The sequence below is a fragment of the Cotesia glomerata genome, linkage group LG3, assembly GCF_020080835.1.
Source record: "Cotesia glomerata isolate CgM1 linkage group LG3, MPM_Cglom_v2.3, whole genome shotgun sequence".
NCBI lineage: Eukaryota > Metazoa > Arthropoda > Insecta > Hymenoptera > Braconidae > Cotesia > Cotesia glomerata.
The window spans coordinates 27,712,461-27,732,040 of NC_058160.1; the positions used below are offsets into that span (position 1 = coordinate 27,712,461).

A 19,580-nucleotide genomic window follows, 5' to 3' on the forward strand; every position below is an offset into this window, starting at 1 on the left:
TGAGTATAATGTTGGGGTGAGCTTATATCTTTAAAAATATTATTAGTTGACAAGATAGCAATGTCAGTTCTTAATTATTGACTTTTTTAAAGATATAAGCTCATCCTAATGTTACACTCATCAAGAGCTTTCATTTGAGTACCCACATGCATTTTGATATATTTTTCGTATATACATATATATAATATATATAAATATATGAAAAATTGATGTGGGTACTCAAATGAAAGGTCTCGATGAGTGTAATGTCGGGATGAGCTTATCTCTTTAAAAATGTCAATAGTTCACGAGAAACAAGGTCATTTCTTAATTATCTATCTAGAAATAGAGAATTTTCGAATGCAACCTAAATACTTATCATAAATTGACTATTGGTGAGAATGATATGAAACCATGAAAAGGCACCAATCCAGGTCAAGACTTCCAACGATACCAAATTTAACCCTAAAAACTCATTTTATCATATAAATACACTGGCCAAAAATTTTTGCTTATTATCTTAATAATATAGATTTATAGCTTAAACTTGAGATAAATTGTTTGAAGTATCTGTTAGTTATTTTGCATATGAAACTTGTGTAAGCTAATTGAAATTTTTTTCAATCTAAAAACTCCGTACTCGGATGTTTTTCGAATTAAAATCCATATTTCCTTCGTTAAAAAAAAATTCCAGATTTACTCCGTACTTTCACAATGTACAATGTTTATTTTTTTTTATTATCTCTCTCTCGTTTCTCGTCGAAGCCCTCAGCTTCGTTTAAAAATCTGTTTCCCTGTCCTGGCTCTCAAAGTGAAAATAGAAACAGAAGAGAAGAGAAGCAATAATAACTAAAATTCGATAGACTATTTACAAAAAATCTCTCAGACGGTAAAGTAAACTGGTAATGGAGTGGAAGGATTGAGAAGTTGCCGTCGAGAAGATGAACACTCAATAGCTGGTCAACTAAATCATGAAGCCCTCACGCACCCCACTTGGACAAGCGAGCACACACTCCGCTGGGTGACGAACCAACAGCAACAAAGGGTTGCTACGAGAGCTCTTCAGTAACGACCCAATGACCAGCGCACTCACTACCGCTACACTGTACCCATAACCGAATATACAGCCACCCACTCCCAACCCCTGCCTCCTACCGTCCCCAATCTCACCCTCTTGTCAGTCTCTATGTCTATGAAGCTCTACACAATACTCAACTCCTCCTCGTATTCATACTCATCTGTTTCACCACTTGATCCGTGGTGCTCCTCAACGTCGCGGTCCCGCTTTCTCCTATCCGCTCACTTTGCAACATGATTGCCACCCAAATGTGTTTACCGTATCATAGTGTACAACAGTATAGTATGGTATAGCATAGTAGTAACCCGTAAACCGATCAAACTCTCGATGTTCGCCTTTCTCGATCCCTGCTTTGTTTGAAAACAGTTTATTTTTTTTCAATTCTTTTTTTTGGATTGTTGAATTTTTTTCAAACAAAATTTAATCACGGATGATATTGAATCTGGTACACTCATAAAAATAATTTTGTTGAAATAAAAATAATACGGAGTTACAAAAAAATATGTCGCATTAACAAATGAGTTTACTTATGGTATTGAATTAATTAATTATTTTAACGAATTAATTGTTTTAACAAAAAATCAATTTGATGTATCAACAGCAATCATTTTTTTGTTATAATAATATCTGTTTGTTATTAAAACTGAATTATTTCATCACCATTAGCAACCTTGCAGTCACTATGTGACTGCCGTGACTTGTGAACTATAAATAAACGAAAATTTTGATGATTAAATAATGACTTTGGTTAAATTGCACTGTACTTTCTTAAATATTGACGTTTTTAAAGATATAAGCTCATCTCGATGTTACCCTCATCAAGAGCTTTCATTTGAGTACCCACATGCATTTTTGATATATTTTTCATATATACATATATATAATATATATAAATATATGAAAAATTGATGTGGGTACTCAAATCAAAGGTCTCGACAAGTGTAATGTCGGGGTGAGCTCATATCTTTAAAAATGTCAATAGTTCTCAATATACAAGGTCATTTCTTAATTATTGACATTTTTAAAAATATAAGCTCAGCCCGATGTTACACTCATCGAGACCTTTGATTTAAGTACCCACATGGCAATTTTCATATATTTTACATATATGGTATTTGTGAAATATATAAATATATAAAATATATGAAAAATTGATGTGGGTACTCAAATGAAAGGTCTTGATGAGTGTAACATTGGGATGAGCTTATATCTTTGAAAATGTCAATAGTTCACAAGATACAAGGTCATTTCTTAATTATGTATCTAGAGATAGAGAATTTTTAAATGCAGCCTTAATACTTATCATCATAAATTGACTATCAGTGAGAATGATATGAAACCTTGAAAAGACATTATTTCAAGTCAAGACCTTTTTGCAATAACACTAAATTTTACTAAAAAAAAAAACCGATTTTATCATATGACTATCCTGGATACAAAATTTTTCTTATTTTCTTAATAATATAGATTACTCAGTTGATTTTGATAAAATAAAAAAACTTATTTGTTGCTTTAACAAAATAAATTTGTTGTCGTTACTATTAATTATTTTAACAAACTAATTTACCTATTATACCTTTGAAACAATTTTGTTGCTACAAAAAATCAATTTGCTTATTCAGTTAAACAGATTTGTTGAACTAACTCTAAAGAGTTCTGTTACAATAAATAGGAAAATTATTGATCCAACAAAATTATATTGAAGAATTTTATCAAGTAAAATTTACTTAAACCAAAAAATAAATATTGGGTGGAAAAAAGGAAGAGAATATCTGTGTCCTGGTGGTAAAAGGAGCAAATGCATCAAGATAGGAGCTGAGGACGATGACAACGGGCAAAGAAAAGAATCCTTGATATATCCGCCAAACACAGCGGGTCCCCGGTTACACGTCTTCTGGATTTATCGGAGCCGGATAATAAATGGGCGCTCTCTACGCTAAGTCCGTGGCGAGTAAACGCCTCTAAATAATACAACACGTCAATGCAACAGCCTTAAACTTATAAATTATTGATTTCACCGAAGGAAGGGGTGATAAGAACCCAAATAAAATTGCTTATAAATTGATTGTTAGTAAAATAAAATAGAAAGGGTCAATTTGGTCTGGGGAGTCTCTAGATAGACTTGCTAGCATTTATAAGGGCATTTTTAATCGATGAATACATAATTGCCATGAGTAACTTTTGGTTTGATTGAAATGTTTACTCAAGTAAATTATTATTTGTAGTCAGATGTTTTTCATTTACACTACTAAAAAGATTAAATTGATTGAGATTAAAAATCTTGATAAAAAATTTGATTTAGATATGGACGATTTATTAATAAAAAAAATTAAAAAAAAAAAAAAAATCAAGCTGTTTATTTAAAATACTAAAAAATGAAACAGTATCACAAAATAAATGAGTTAAAATTTTAAAGTATTAATTAATTCAAAAAAATTATTTGAATAATAATAAAATAGTCAAAAGAACAAATTTTAATCAAATGAAGGACAATTAACAGATAAAAGCACAATTCCAAATTTGGAGAGATAAATTTTATTTTAAATCAACTTTCGTAAATTTTCATACCAAAAGTTAAAGAAATATGAACTAAATTTTTTTGCCCACAGAAAAAAATAAACTGCAATAAATAATAATTAATGGATAATAACAGCTATGTATATTTCAGAAAAATTAAAGTGCAACATTTGAAATATTAAAAATTTTTAAAAAATTGAGGACATTTTATAAATTTTATTTTGACCAGCTTTATGTTTAATTACGACAAGAGTAATCATAATAATTCAAATTATGGGAGTAAAATATCATCTAGATAAACATAAAAAAAATAAATATTTACAGACGATAAATATGGAATATGGAAGATAAAATATCATTTTTATGCAAGTACTAGATTAATTTTGAAAGTTGCTCTCCCATTTTATTATAAACCCAGTTAGTCTACTAGTTCGTTTCGTCTCGCCGGCGACTTTGTCGCTTACCTGGTGAACGCGGGAGATGGAATATAAATACGATTTTCGCTAAACGGGGTTTAAAGGGAGCGAAGAGCGAGGAGGGTTCTTGACTTCCAGCTGAGCAGTAGGGTCGCCTTCGGCAAGACTAAGGCCGGCGAGGAGGAAGGGATGGGGTGATAATCGGTAGCCACCAAGGCCTCATTTCCGCCGGAAACAAAATTCTGCGTCTGCCCTAAACGCCAGTCTTTCACTCGCTCCGTCCTACCTTCACTTTTTTTATTTTACTTTTAATCTTTCGGCTATATCTAAGCAACCAACCTTTCGTTAGTCAATCGAATTAAATACCTCCACTAAATTCCAGTTTTTAAATCTACTTTTTTTCCAACTTGTACTTGTCAGTTGATATTTATTCAAGTACGCCAGCGCTCATTTTTTTTAAATTAAAATTTCATTATGTCGAGAACAAATTGTTTTATTAAATCGAGAATGACTATTTCAATTTATTTATTGTTTATTTTTTTATTATTTTTTTTTTCAAACACAAGAGAGTCGATAAGTGATTTTTAATTAAACTTTGTATCAGCAATATTCTGTTCGATCCACTTATTACTTTTTTTTTTTATCATTATTACTATTATTATTCATTTAAATTTAATCTCCTTGATTTTTATGGAAATTATTCATTAAAATAGTTTTAAGTTTTTAATTTTAATATTTAAAAAATTCAATCTAAAAATTTAATTTTATTATTAAGCGATTAAAAATGTTTTTATTATTTTTGTAGTGAATTCATTTAAATTACAAAATTAAAAAATTTATGGAAAAATATTTTGTAATAAAATTATAATATTTATTTTGATTTTAATTTGACCGCTCAAAAAATTAAAGTCAATTGAAAATTTTATAATTAAAAAAATAAATTATTAGATGTAAAATTGTTTAATTTTTTTTTTAATATTAAAATTTAATAATTTTTCAATTCAGTAAAAATTTAATTTAATAATTTTAAATTATAATTTGACAAAAAAAACAAAAATTATTTATTAATGTAGTTTTAAGTTTTTAATTTGAATGTTAAAAACATTCAGTCCAAAAATTTAATTTTATTATTAAGCGATTAAAATTTTTTTTTCTTATTTTTGTAGTAAATAAATTTAAATTACAAAATAAGTAAATTTATAGAAAAATATTTTGTAATAAAAAAATTATAATATTTTTTTGAATTTTAATTTGAGTTAACTCAAAAAATTAGACTATTTTTTCAAAATTTTATAACTTTCAAAAAATAAATTATTGAATGTAAAATTATTTAATTTTTTTTTTTAATATTAAAATTTAATAATTTTTTAACTCAGTAAAAATTTAATTTATTTTGACAAAAAAAAAAAATAAAAAATTACGCTTTAAAAGGTGCCGTATAATTGATTAAAAAAATTTATTATTTATTGCTGAGAAAAAATGATAGTCTAATTTCTTTTCTATTAATTGCGCATCACCGCAGCAAATTAATTGAACAAAAAAGATTACAGTTAAATAGAAGTAAAAAAAGATATTTTAAGAGTCTAGTGGGTGGAAATGATCCAGTGTAAGCTCTGGATCGAGAGTAGACTCATGATATAATTAGATGGTGCCACATAAGCAGAAAGCGAAGCAAAGAAAATGCGAGATATAATTGAGGCAGTAAAAAAGTGGCTCAGACTATTGGTAAGATGAGCAGAGAAGATGGAGCGAGTGGTAATACCTGGTGGTCTACAAAGATGTGATTTTCGCTGTATGACTGGATTAGAAGCCGGCTTGCCTGTGCTTTTCCTGCTCTATTTACTGGCGAAAAAATATTGTCCGTTTAAAAGCTCAACTATCTATTCCATTACACGTAATGAAGGATAATACCTATTCAAACATTATTAAATTTATATTATTATAAAAGATTTGGTTTAAATACTTCACTCACTTCATTTCATTTTACTGTTATTATTGTTATTTGTTTTATTTTCAGTCGGGGCGCAGACGAGCTGGCTGAGAGTCTGATGAGTAATAAATTCACTCGGGAGTTTTTTTTTAACGTAAAATCCTATTTGTTGCTGAGAAAAGAGGCGGCAGTGAAAAGGAGGCGAATAAGCCAAAACTTTTACATCCAGGCTCGGGTAAGACCGGATAATCGGATCATTCAGACGTTCTATAAAAATGAATTTAAAAAAAAAATCAAACTGAAGACACGTTCGCACATCTCCGCCGCTTCACTCGCAAATATATTTTTACTGTAATGTTACAGATAAACGCGTTTGGTCACCAGAATACTAATAGTATTTCCAATTTCGAGTTTCACTCATGAAATAACTATTACTTTTAGTTATAATACCATTATTTTATGATTAAAAGTATTGAAATTTATTAATTTTAAACATAAAGTAATTTAAATTACATAAATATTCATTTAAATTAATAAGAAATTTGATTTTACAGATCGAATATTGACGATCTTAGTATTTTTATTAAGATAAGACGTCCTCACACTGCCCAAATTTTATTTTTTATAGTAGTAACTCTTGATGTTGTGGTGATTATTATTATTATCAATTATAATTAACAGTAAAACTTAAATTATTTGTAGGAAAATTTTACTCGGGTGAGTAATGTTATAAAAGCACCTAGTGACCGTACCTGAAAAATAAATTTATTATTAATATTTGGAATTGTTAATTTACTTAATAAAAATTAAATAAATATATTAATAGTTAATGATAAAACATACTTAGTGTATTAAATTTTTTTTACTGAATATTTAATAATAAAAAGTATCTTTCAGAATGTTCTTAAAGTATTAATAAATCAATTGATTTAATTACTTGAAATTAAATCTTGATTGATTATGTAGATAAATTATTTGAGTTTAATTTTATACTAATACTAAGATTAAAAATTTTAATGTATGAATGAAAATTAAGACAAGAGTAATCGTTAATAATTCGACAGAAATTTGGAATAATTAATCAATTTATCGAGAAATTCTTTGCTTATAAATATAACTTGTAATTATTTGTAATTAAGCGATTAAAAATTTAAATAGAATAAATCTTTAATTGAATACTCAGATGATTAAATATAATATTCAAATAATTTGATTATTTACTTTGTATAATAAATAAATTATTAAGAAAATTCATTTCGTAGAATGACTAAATTTTTTACGTTTTACAAAATGAATATTATTATTATTTTTAATCAAAGATAATTAAGTATGAAAAAATTGATAAATTCCTAGTAACAATAAATATTTTAAAAATAAAAAATTACTTACTTTTGGAACTCCCACTCACGATTATCAAGAGGACAGACTTGACGTGTCTTAAGCCAACGAGAAATGCAATGAAAGTGAAAAGCGTGCTGGAATAAAAAAATCAATCAATTAGTCTCGACGCGAATTTAGCGATGAATAATAATAATAGTTAATTTAACAATTTTAAATCAACAAATATTCATTTTTTTATCTTTTAATTAAATTCATAGATAATTTTTTTTTATATTTGTTAATTTAATATTATGTAAGAATAATTTTCATCTTTTAATTGAATTCATAAATAATTTTTTTTTCTCTTACATTGCAAACTCCCCAAGCTACTGTACATTCCTCACTGGTAGCTGATGCTTGATTTGCTTGGCACTCGATACAAAGATCCATAATGTGGTTTCGACAAATAGCACAATTATCGACCACAATATCTGTAAAATATAATTCAGTTAAATTTTATGTTTATAAGCTTTGGGACAAGCTTTTCAGAAGACAAAAGAAGTGAGTACAAAATAATAGATTTAAAAATTAATTATAAAGAAAGCATAATCCTTCTTAGCGTACAATGGCAATATAAATATTAATACGCTTTGGTAAAATAATTAGAAAAAGAATACTAAAAAATTATTTTGAAAAATTATTATGAAATTAGCAAAAATTTTTGTTTAAAATAATTCAATAAAAAAAATTTTTCAATTGTTGGTTTGTAATTATTGACAGAATCATTAAAAAAATTTAAAACGCGTGCTGCAATTCACAATAATAAAATTAGATTCGATATCAAAATTAAAATAATTTGAATAAAAAAATTAATTATTTAAGACAAAAATATAAGAAGAAAAAAAAAAGACAGTCTATAATTTTTTCAAGTGGACAAAAAAAATGTTGACTTACCCCAAGCCCAAAGTGCGACAGCGTTCCACTTTAATAACAAAAAAAAATTATTATTATTAATTAAATACAACGACATAAATAATGAAAGATGTTAAAAAAAAATAAACTACAAAATGACTAAGCATCAGGTAGTAAGTATTAGGTTATAAAAACGTCGGACATGGAGGCGAGTAAATAAATACGTTGTTCACGGACATTGATAAGAATAAATAGAATAAATAATTACCTTTTTAACTTCAAAACGTTTTTTGTCGCCTCTTCCACTGCTGGAAGTAGGCATATCAATCTCTTCTTCGTCAACATCCATCGCTGCTGATGCCATTTTGATAATTTTGTATTTAACTTTTACTTTAAACTGTGATATTTGCGAGTGGATAACCGAAAGTGATTTAACCACCAACACACGCGATGGCGCTTTTAAAGTGCTCGGTAGTTCGAATTCTCTTCGCGCGGAGCGCTAGTAGTACGAGACCAAAGCGCGGGAAATTAAAAAATTTTGTGATGGAAAAAAGAATTTTTGTATGTAAAAATTCAATAAAAAATTTTAATTTAAAAAAATAATAATTTTTTTTTTTAATTTGTTGAAGAATATTTTTTTTTTTTTTAATTTTTAATCGCCAATGAGCTTGTTAATTTAAAATTTTTCATAATTTTTTAAGTCAGCCATTTCAAGAAAATAAAAGAATGCAATAGACAGGTCAAAAAATGGCGGGAAATAATGCGCATAAAAATGTAACACTTTTTAGAGTGAAATAAGTGTTAATTAGCAAATATTTTATTTTTATTTTATCACTTACCTTCTGTTTTTCTACCAGATGATGGAATTCCGCGGCTGGGCTGCTAAAAAATTCACTTTTCTTGCAAACACTTTTTTTCGAACATTTGGCGGCCATCTTCATGATGACAATGCACAAACTTAATTTTAGAAATTTATAGTAAAATTAAAAGAAAAAAACATTACAATATCACTAATTACTTGTTAAAAATTAGAAAGAATGTAAGAAATTAAGAATCTAACGGGTTGGGCATTCAATTTTGTATCTAAAAGGTAGAAAGAGAGTAAGATGTCCGCGACGCGCTTGGAAATGCGTGTTACTTTGTTGGAAGCTCGGTCAATACTGCAGCTGGCTGCTGCGGCCAGCGGAAACGTCCGTTATCTCCAATCCGCGTTCTATAAGCGTGACTTGCTATTGGTCAGCCCGATCTTTCGATAAAAAAAATAAAATAAAATTTTTTTCAACTTTTTTCACTTGATCTTGCACTTTTTTCATTTATTATTATTTTGATAATTCAATTTTTAGAAAATTTTATTATTGTAAAATTAACCGACATTATTTCCGGTATTGAAAATTCAAAAACTTAAAAAAAAAAAAAAACGATGGATAAAAATTTTAAAAATTTAATTAATTCAGAAAAAAATTTTTTCTCTTCCAAATGAAAGATTACAAATTAAATATAAAATTGTAACCTTTTTACATGAAACAAATTTTCTGAAAATTTATTGTTATTTTCATTGTTTCTACATTTTTGAATGTTTATTTTGTTTTTATACTCAAAAGTTAAATTTATAAAATATTCAAGTTAATTAATAAAAATTAAGTTATATAAATACTTATAAAATATAATTATTAATTAGATAAATAACTATTGATAAGATTGTTAAAAATTATTCGACTTTAAAATGTTCTATAGAATAAAACGAACAAACTCAAGTCCAACTGTCGTTTGTAATTAGTGTTAATTTTTTTTACTTAACTTCTGCTTGCAAAAATCCACCTCGCTTAGAATGAAAAGTACCTGTAAATTTTCACTCTAAAAAAAAGTTGACCGAGATACTAAAAAAATAATAAAAGGTGTACAAAAAATCCAAACAAGTGTTTTTTATTTATTTATTTTAATTTTAAACAACGTCTTTCATAATTAATAGTAATAATAACTAATATCAATTAAAAAAAAGTCTCGTATGAAATTCACTTAATCGCTTACTGCTATAATCCAATCAAGGGAGAAGCGTAGCCTGCATTAATTTTGAGTTATTAAAAATGAAAATAATTCAGAGATATTTAATGACTGATATATAAAATCGGAACGAAAAGAAAAAAAATATTTACAGATAAAGATCTCTGGTTTTTTTTTTTTTTTTTTTCTTCAATAAGATGAATGAATTATTTTTCTATTGTTTATATTATAATAATATTATCAATTTGAAAAATTGTTTAAATTAAAGTTATTACTAGGTACACTGATGATAAAGAGTTACTCGCGTAGCCTGTCTCTCTATTTGTTAAATCGATGTACATTTAAAACTTTTACGACGATATTTTTTTTTTTTTTCATCAACTCTTGTGTTAGTACTCGAGTGTTACGTCGTGAAATGCGTGTATAAGTCATTATTTTTTTTAACTTTTTCTCATTTTTTTTTCTTTATTTTTTTTTTAATAAAATTATTTATTTATTTATTTTTTTACTTTTTTTTCTACTAATATTTGTCAATTATAAATTGTTGCCCTGTGAAACTGCCTTCTATCACAACACAATAATACTTGCGTGGTGGGTTCAGTTTATTATTATTTTTTTCTTCAATTAGTTAATAATTATTCAACTCTTGATCAACGAAGATTATGTTGTCAGCTGCATCGTTCTATTTCACAATAGTAATGTCACTCATTTAACAAGTAATTAAAGTAATTACTTTTTTAAGATGTTTCATTATATCATACGCGTTTTAATCAATCGTTATAATTAATGCAAGTTTTTGATATCAATCAATGGTTCTTCGCTTTCACAATTTACAAGACGCAGGTTTCAAAATTTTTTATTTAAGCGTAATTATTATTCAATAATCTATAAATAAGATTATCAACAAAAATTATTAACTATTGAAAAGAGAAACGACGAAAAGAAAAAAAAAATATATAAATATATATAGATATTTATTTAAATAGATATATTCTTGAATTATGAAAGTTAATTCAACTTATTTTACAACGCGATTAACAAAAAAAAAAAAAAAAAAAAAGATATATATTTATATATATATATGTATATATTTTAATAATATAAATAAATGAATTTTCTTTTCGTTGTTTCTCGTGTTTTATAAAGAGAAAATTTTGAATGTTCCCGCTTTTATAATTATTTAAATGATATTAAGAATGTTATTATTAAAAGTGCATTTAACGCGTATCGACTTTAGATTTTAGGTTTTAAAATCTTTTAGATCGTGAAATAATTATTGTTGCGTTTGTGGCTTGCCACGTGGTGCGTAACCACCGCCGCGATTTCCGCCTCGTTGACCGCCACGGAATTGTCCACCGCGTCCACCTCTATCGATTCCCACGCGATCTCCTCCCCTTGAATTGGTACGTGGTCCACCGTTGCCGCCGCTGACACCACCTCGCTCACGTTTGAAGCCTCCACCGTTGTAATTGGAGCTCCCGCCGTCATTGTTGTAATTGCGTTGCTGATAACCGTTCTGATAATTCGAGTTGTCATTGCGATAATAGGATCCTAAAGCAAAAAAACAACGATGTTCAAACAAATATAAACTTACTGGACATTATATATTTTTAAAAAATATACACCAAGAAACAATAAAATATCTTATTAAAAAATTCATTGATAAATTTATAAAATTGAAATTTTCAAATAAAAAAAGGCTATTTGGTAGCCGAAATGGAAGTAGATTTCATAATAAATAGAAAAAAAAACTACTAAGGTAAAAGACCCTATTAGTGACACTTTTAACCCTTATTAATGGCACTTTTTCTTTCAATGAAAAAATTTTCTAGTTGGAATAAAAATTAAAAATTTTTTGATCTAAAGGTCTTAAAGATTAGAAATGATATATTCATTATTGAAATTAATAATTTCATTAATTGAATAAGTACCAAAATTAAATAAAGTGTCAGTAATGGGGTTCCAACCACTAATGGAGTCTTTTACCCTAGGATTGTATTTAAAAAAATTAAAAAGAAAAAAAGTACAACAAATTTCATAATTAGCATAGCGGAATATGACATAATTCTAAGACTCCACATATCGACGGTACTTTGGTAAAACCTCGTATCTTCTATGTATTTTAAATGAGAGATACGAGGTTTTACCAAAGTACCGTCGATATATGACACTCAAACTGAAGTAAATTTAAAGAGCTTTCAGATGCAATTTACAGAGATTCAATAAGTTATCCCATTCAAAAGTTATTCGAGTAAGAAAGTGAAAAAATATGAATTATGATTTTGAAAATTTTGAAATCCTGGCATTTATAAATTACTTGACCGATTAAGCTTATCTTTGAACTTGACTTCGGTATCTATCTGTAGAATAAGTATGTTGAGTTTAGTGAAGATCCATTGCTAATTTTAGACACTATCGTCCTGACGCGTTATATCCCATAAATATATAAATGAACTGAGTCGAAATGTATCAAAATTTTTTAAAAATTCCGTCATGAGAACTAATGCAATAGTTAGATTTTTATGAAATCTAAAAATTTCATAATTAGCATAGTGGAATAGGACATAATTTTAAGACTCCACATATGATATGGTACTCAAATTGAAGCAAATTTAAAGAGCTTTGAGATGCAATTTACAGAGATTCAATAAGTTATCCCGCTCAAAAGTTATTCAAGTAATAAAGTGAAGAAATATGAATTTTTATGATTTTGAAACCCTGGCATTTATAAATTACTTGACCGATTAAGTTCATCTTTGAACTTGACTTCGATATCTATCTATAGAATAAGTATGTTGAATTTGGTGAAGATCCGTTGTTAATTATAGACACTATCATCCTGATAAGTCGCGTTATATCACATAAATATATAAATGAACTGAGTCGAAATATATCAAAATTTTTTTAAAATTCCTCCATGAGAACCATTGCAATAGTTAAATTTCTATAAAATCTACTAAAAATTTAGGATTTTCCAACACAGAATACTCATTAAAAAAAAAAAAAAAAATTGTAAATGTTAACTAGCTCACTAAGCAAGTTTCTATTATCAAAATGGATATCGATTAACCTTCAAGATTATACAATATCAATAAAAGACTAATTAGAAAAGCCGACTGCAAATGAATTAACCATAAAATTGTTGACACAATAAATTACCTTGCCCTCCTCCGCCACGTCCATTCTGCTGGTAATTACCAGTGCCCCTTCCTCGGCTATTGTAACCATTAGAGTTACCACGACGTCCACCACGACCTCGGTAGCTACTCCTCTGTTCACCCCATCCTTGCTGGGACTGCTGGTGGTCTGAGTGTTCAGACTGCTGGGCGTTGTCATTAGACCACTCGTCCATAGGGGCGTCGGCCATTTGACACCAATTAACCGGCTCACTAGACGGATCTGCTTCTACCGGAGCCACTTCAGTTTCTTCTGCGTGCTGCTCTGGTTTTTCCTAATAAAATACAAACACTCGTTAGTGTTAAAGAGACTTGAGAGCAAAGCAAATAGCAAGTAATTTATTTATTTTCCAGCAATGAGAAAGTACACACCTCAGTCTGCTGAGTTTCTTGCTGATCAAAGTTCTGCGTCGGCTGGATAGCCTGTTGCCCTGGAGCGGGTGGTTGGAATTGTCCAGCGGGATGTTGAGGACTGTATGGGATGTTCTGTTGATGAGAAGGTGGCATGGGTATTGGCGGCGGAGGATTAGGATTCGCAAAGCCAGGAATGTGAGACATTTCTTGCGGTGGATGCTGGTAGATAACCTGCTGCGGCACTTGGACAGGTGCTCCAGTGAAGTTTTGGTTGGTGAAGGTTTGAGTTGGAATTGGAGCGTTTACTGGAGGCGGAGGAATGTGTTGAACAATGGTCGGTGGTTGTCCCGCAGCAACTTCCGGTGGATCGAGCTCAGACTCCTGCAGAAAGAAGAAATTTGGTGTTCCAATAACGTCATTGATGCGTGGTGTTTGTTGCTGTTGTTGTTGCGGCTGTGGCTGCTGGGGTTGCTGAGGTTGCGGCACATAACCAGCCGCATTTGCGTAGTACGCCGTTTCAACAGGTGCTGGTGGGTGCGGTGCTGGTATAGCCTGCGGTGTAACTACCGCCATTGGGCCAGCTACAGGGGCTCCACCGGCAACAACCGCTACCGGTGTTACTTGTACAGGAAAATTGGGCATTGGAATCATTGACTCCGGGGGTGGAATGATTGTTACGTCGCCGGAATTATTTGTGAATTCTTCCGACGGCTGCTCAACAATATTTTTACCATCACCAGTGGCAACTTCTACTGGTGCTTCTAGAGCCTTTAATCAAGTTAAAATTTATTTTGTTAGCTAATTTTTTTTTTTGCTAAATTTTAATCCCTAAAAAAGCAACTCTATCATCTATTGAGAAAAAATATATAATTATACAAAATCATAAACATAATAAATAATACAAATTTTTTTTATTTACTTATAGAGAATTTAATTTTTTTTTTTTAATAAATTTATGTAAATTATATTTCATATTTTTAAGTAAAAATTTTTTTATTATTTTGAGGGATATTAAATTCTCTATTAAAAGAAAAATAATAATGATAATTAAGAGTGAATTTTTTATAAAAAATAATTACTTACAACTTCATTAGTGATGACTTCAGTCTTTACAGTCTGGACCTGATCAAAGTATCCACAAGCTTGGACAGACGTGATCATTTCTTTAAGCCTCAGGTAAGTAGTACCAGCGACCTCACGCTGCTTCCCTTCAAGAATTCCCATGTAATGTTCAGCTGCCTTTTGTAATTGCTCCATAAACGATGGCTCGCTTGGTTCAGGCTGACGCTTCATTGTCACTTCGTTGTAAAAATCGCCCAGGAACTTTAGGTCGTCTTGCGTCAATTTTATTGCGCCATTCGTACCAGTGAGAAAGTCCTCGCGGACAACTTCTCCGCCGATGTTAATCAGCACATCTTGGATCAACAGGACTTCTCGGATCTGTAAATATAGTAATGTTTAAAATATAATCATCAGCTAAAAATTCAATATAAAAACAATGTTAATTTTTTTTTTTCTTTTAGAGATACAGATCTTAGTTTAAAAGAAAATTTATGATTTATTGACTGACAATAGCAAGTTTGACATTGTTTACAGTAAGAAAAAAGATTTACGATTCGTAAAAAAAATATACACGTAAAATAAAATAATCTATGAACAAATATTAAAACTTGTAAAGTAAATAAAATTTCTATCAGAGACAAATTGGAGATTATTTAAATTTCTAAAAAAGATTTGTCAATACTTAATTTGAAATTTTTAGATGTTATTATAATTTACCAAGCTAAAGAAAAAAAAACTGGTTATAATTATTATTATCATTATTAATAATTTATTAAATCAAAGATAGTTAATATTATAAGCCAGAATACCCGATCCAAATTGTTGTCCGAATTATTTTTTCAGTCACTGAAAAAAGTTACACTGAGTAAAAAATTACATCTTTCTCTAATAATAATTGTCAAAACAAATTTTAATTGTTATTTTTACCAAAATTTTCTCTGATGGTATAAGACCTCATACCGATAAAATATTATAGTGAAGAAATAATAATGAAAAATTAGTCATTATCCAACAATTTGGCTCGGGTATTCTGGCTTATAATATTAAATATCTTTGATTTAATAATTTTAAAAACACCGATCTTCATATATTAAATATACATTATTAAGGAAGTTCAAACGTAACTAATGAGTCAAAAAATAGTGTTAAAATTTTTTTTAAATTTTAGTTTTCCCAATATTCGTCAAAATTCTTTATTTTAATTTAAAATAATTTTAACAATTTAATAATTGATGATTTTTACTTATTTAATAAAGTAAAGTAATAAAATGACTTTCGTATTTATTACTTGCCGGAATAAATAAACAGATTTGGCAATAGCGCGCTTGATTATACCCATAACTGAAACGTGGATGAGTGTGTGAGTTAAACATTTCTCTCTCTGTAACTATATTTCTATCCTTTTCTTTTTTCTCAGCTGTTGACGCGATGTTGTCAAATCTTTATTCGAATAAATGGCTGACGATAAACGAGTTACAAACATAAAATTTGACTTTAAATATTTCAAAAATTATATCGGTAATGTATTATTATTAAATTGTTTTTATATTTTGCAATAATCCAAGTTTCTTGAGTATAGTTTTTTATCCGTTAAAGTTGGAAGGTTAATATTGAAAAAAATAATTAAAGTCTCGACAAAAGTTTGTCCGCCATAAGAGCCCGTGTATAAGGAAATAAAATATGTGATTTTTAAAATTTAATATTTAAGTAACTAAGCGGTAAATCTTTTTTAAATTTTGGAATTAGATAAATGACGTATTTATTTATACGTATATTTAATTTCAAAGCTCATAGTTGGAAATTATTTTTTACATTAGATTCGCTCGAACCTCCTTAATAATGAATGAATGAATAAGTAAAACACCTTAGAAATGTCCTGCTGCATCCTCTCCAAGGCTTCCTTCCTCGCCTGTTTCTTCTGTTGCTTAGCAAAGTCATTAGAGATACCAACGATTTGCTTGTAGAGCTCCCGAGTTATCTCCAAGGTCTGCAACACTTCATCGTACTTGGCGACCGTCGTTTTTTGGTCAAGATTCAATTCTTTTCCATTTTTCTGGAGGTCTTTTAACACCTCAAGTTTGCCCTACAATAATAAAACCTTCAATTGTTATGATTTTATCCAATGAAGAATTGAATTATCAATATAAAATTATAAAATAAAAGTTTAGTATAAGCCAACAACCAACAAGTAAAACAAAAAAAAAATATAATACTATATATTGAGTATAAGCGACAGCTTAAATAGTTCTTTTACTATAAAATTCCAGGAAAATGTAAATACAAGCATTCTATAGACTCAAAGGAAGCAATAGCATTCTTTGCTTTGTAATTTAACTATTTTTTTTTTATAATTCTCTCGCTGCAAAAAAGTAATAAAATCATGGGCGAGTTTTTTTATGGCTTAATATTTACAACAATAGCGCTGGCAAATCCTACAGATAATATAGCAAAAAATCCCCACTAGATAATTATTAATTCTTAGTATAAATAAAATAAAATAAAAAAAAAAGAATAGCGATTATTTGAAAAAATAATAAACTAAGTAATGGAACAAGTATGAATAATTATAAAACAAAATAAAAGATTGGTCAAAGTGGATTTAAATAAAAATGATGATAATTGTAAAGATAAAATAATAAATGAAAAACGACGTAAATGGACAGTAGGAATTTAGCCAGGGGGCCGCCATGACACAAGTAAATTTGCATTGGACGCCTAGTTGTTGTGCTATTATTATTAGCAGTTAGCAAAGACTGGGGATGCTAATTAATGATAATAATGGAGAAATAAAGGCGGAACAATTGTTGGCTGTTGGTTGAGGTAATTGTTAAGAACAATCAGTAAATAACGATTTGTTCATTCGTCGAGCACATGGCGCACCGACTGAAAAAAAAAAAAACATGGCGTCGATCACCGCGAGTAAGCGGCGACTGACAGATACATGTTTAACAATTGCCGAGTATTTATAAGCTTGTTTAGCAACAGAATAATGATTTTTTATTTATTAACGTACCTTGCGTTTTTCCAAATTTCTTATCTTGTGCTCGATAACGGTGATCGCTTGACGAATCGGATCAGTGGCCTCCGTAGAGGCCTGTTTCTCTAGCTTAGGGTTGGCAGAAGGCATCCTTCACGGGCAACAAACGCGAACTGGAATGGCAGTGAAGCTGCTTTCGTTTCGTTCTGCTAAAGGAGTCCGTGCCGGGTCGGGGGGAGCTAACAAGCAACCAGCCTAGCTTCGAGAAAAGTTTGTGTTGCTCATTGCGCAAGCGCGTTTTTTTAGTTAACATTTACATTTATATCACGTGATTTTTTTTTATTCTTTACACAATAATTGTTTTGTTTTTTTTTTTTTTTTTTTAACTTGATTGTTATTGTTAAATTAAAAAAAATTTATATTTTATATTTTGTGAGAAAGTACTGAATGTTTTTTTTTTATTCTAATAGAAATTTAATTAATTAAATTTGCTATTTTTATAAAATGACAAGTGAAGTAAAATAAATAATTACATTTGTTTAGTTTTTGGAAATTATTGAGGATCGATTTTTTTGATATTTTAATTTATTGAATTTAGCGCCAAAAACTAAAATGGCCAAAAATTTTGTTTACTTTTTTAAGCGCTAGAGGCGCTGAAACTTGAATTTCTGGCGCCAAATAATAAAAATTTTATTTTTTAACTAAAAAATAATATGAAAATTAATTTAGCAGATATTTGATAATTTTTAGAACCTTTGTTAACAAATAAATTATGACAAAAAAAAAATTGACATCTAGAAATTTTAAAATATAAAAAATGCAATTTTTTAAAAATAATTTTTTATAATTAATTTAATTGTTAAATAAAATTAAAAATTAGTCAGGTGACAGCTAACTTTAATATCATAAAATTTTGTTGTCACAATGTAAAAAAATTTTTTTTTTTAGTCACATTTTTTTTAATTTGATTTAATAAATAAATTATGACAAAAAAAATTATTTAAAAAATGGACTTGTAGAAATTTTAATAAATTAAAAATGCAATTTTTTTAAAATAACTTTTTCGAATAAATTTTTTTGTTAAATAAAATTAAAATATTTACAAGTGACTGCTAACTTTAATTTCATTATAATCAGCTGTTTTTTTTTTTTAATTTTACTAGCATAAATAATAATAATGTTGGTAAGTTGATAGGTGTCAATTTTTTGAATTTTAATCACAGATCAATTACAAAAAAAAATGTTTTTTTTTTTTTTATAATTTCATTGCTATAAAATTATAAAAAAATTTCTAATGTCAACTTCAGTGTCTTGAATAATTATAATAATTAATAGTTTGTTAGTTAGCCGACGTTTTTAATTTTTATTTTTTTCATTAATAAAATTAGAACTAAAAAATATTTTTTAAAAATTGCACTTATAGTTTTTCAAGATTTTAGTGAACGAAAATTTCTTTTTAATTTTTTTAATAAAAAAAATTCTAAAAATTTTTGGATGTCGGCTAACTTAATTTTCATAGTTTGAAAATATTAAGATACAACGTGTTTTTTCAATGTTTTATTGAAAAAAGATTAATAAAAACATAAATTATGCCAGTGTGATATTTTTCTATGTATATATATATATATTTAATATATTTTGATTATATTTTCTAAATTTCTTATAATTTTATTCCCGTTATTTTTGACAACAAAAAGTCAGGTAATATTTTTTACACTCTGTCACTGAGTTATTACTAATTATGGGAAAATAAAACTTAAATCTTTACAGTGTTTCTTAAATTAATTAAAAAATAAAAAAAAAAAAACAAATTTTACTTAAATAACAATAATGATTAATCTATCCGTGATATCGTATA

At 28.1% G+C, this 19,580-nt stretch overlaps 2 protein-coding genes across 3 annotated transcripts; both read right to left on the minus strand.

Annotated features, from left to right (window-relative positions):
• Nucleotides 1-6,375: 6,375 nt before the first annotated feature.
• On the minus strand, nucleotides 6,376-8,589 carry LOC123261074 (RING-box protein 1A). Its single transcript, XM_044722556.1, has 5 exons — nucleotides 8,421-8,589; nucleotides 8,195-8,222; nucleotides 7,610-7,731; nucleotides 7,310-7,395; nucleotides 6,376-6,672 (listed from the first exon to the last, which is right to left on the minus strand). Exons 1-5 carry the CDS (start codon nucleotides 8,514-8,516, stop codon nucleotides 6,660-6,662), a joined length of 345 nt encoding a protein of 114 aa, XP_044578491.1. The 5' UTR covers nucleotides 8,517-8,589; the 3' UTR covers nucleotides 6,376-6,659.
• A 1,889-nt stretch (nucleotides 8,590-10,478) lies between these two features.
• Nucleotides 10,479-17,941, minus strand: LOC123261077 (caprin homolog). Of its 2 annotated transcripts, none has more exons than XM_044722557.1 (6): nucleotides 17,759-17,941; nucleotides 16,610-16,828; nucleotides 14,767-15,123; nucleotides 13,702-14,451; nucleotides 13,313-13,604; nucleotides 10,479-11,704 (listed from the first exon to the last, which is right to left on the minus strand). In XM_044722557.1, exons 1-6 carry the CDS (start codon nucleotides 17,870-17,872, stop codon nucleotides 11,427-11,429), a joined length of 2,010 nt encoding a protein of 669 aa, XP_044578492.1. In that variant the 5' UTR covers nucleotides 17,873-17,941; the 3' UTR covers nucleotides 10,479-11,426. The 2 variants fall into 2 exon arrangements, with proteins under 2 accessions (XP_044578492.1, XP_044578493.1); XM_044722558.1 differs by having other exon boundaries at nucleotides 13,702-14,064; nucleotides 17,759-17,940.
• Nucleotides 17,942-19,580: the final 1,639 nt, after the last annotated feature.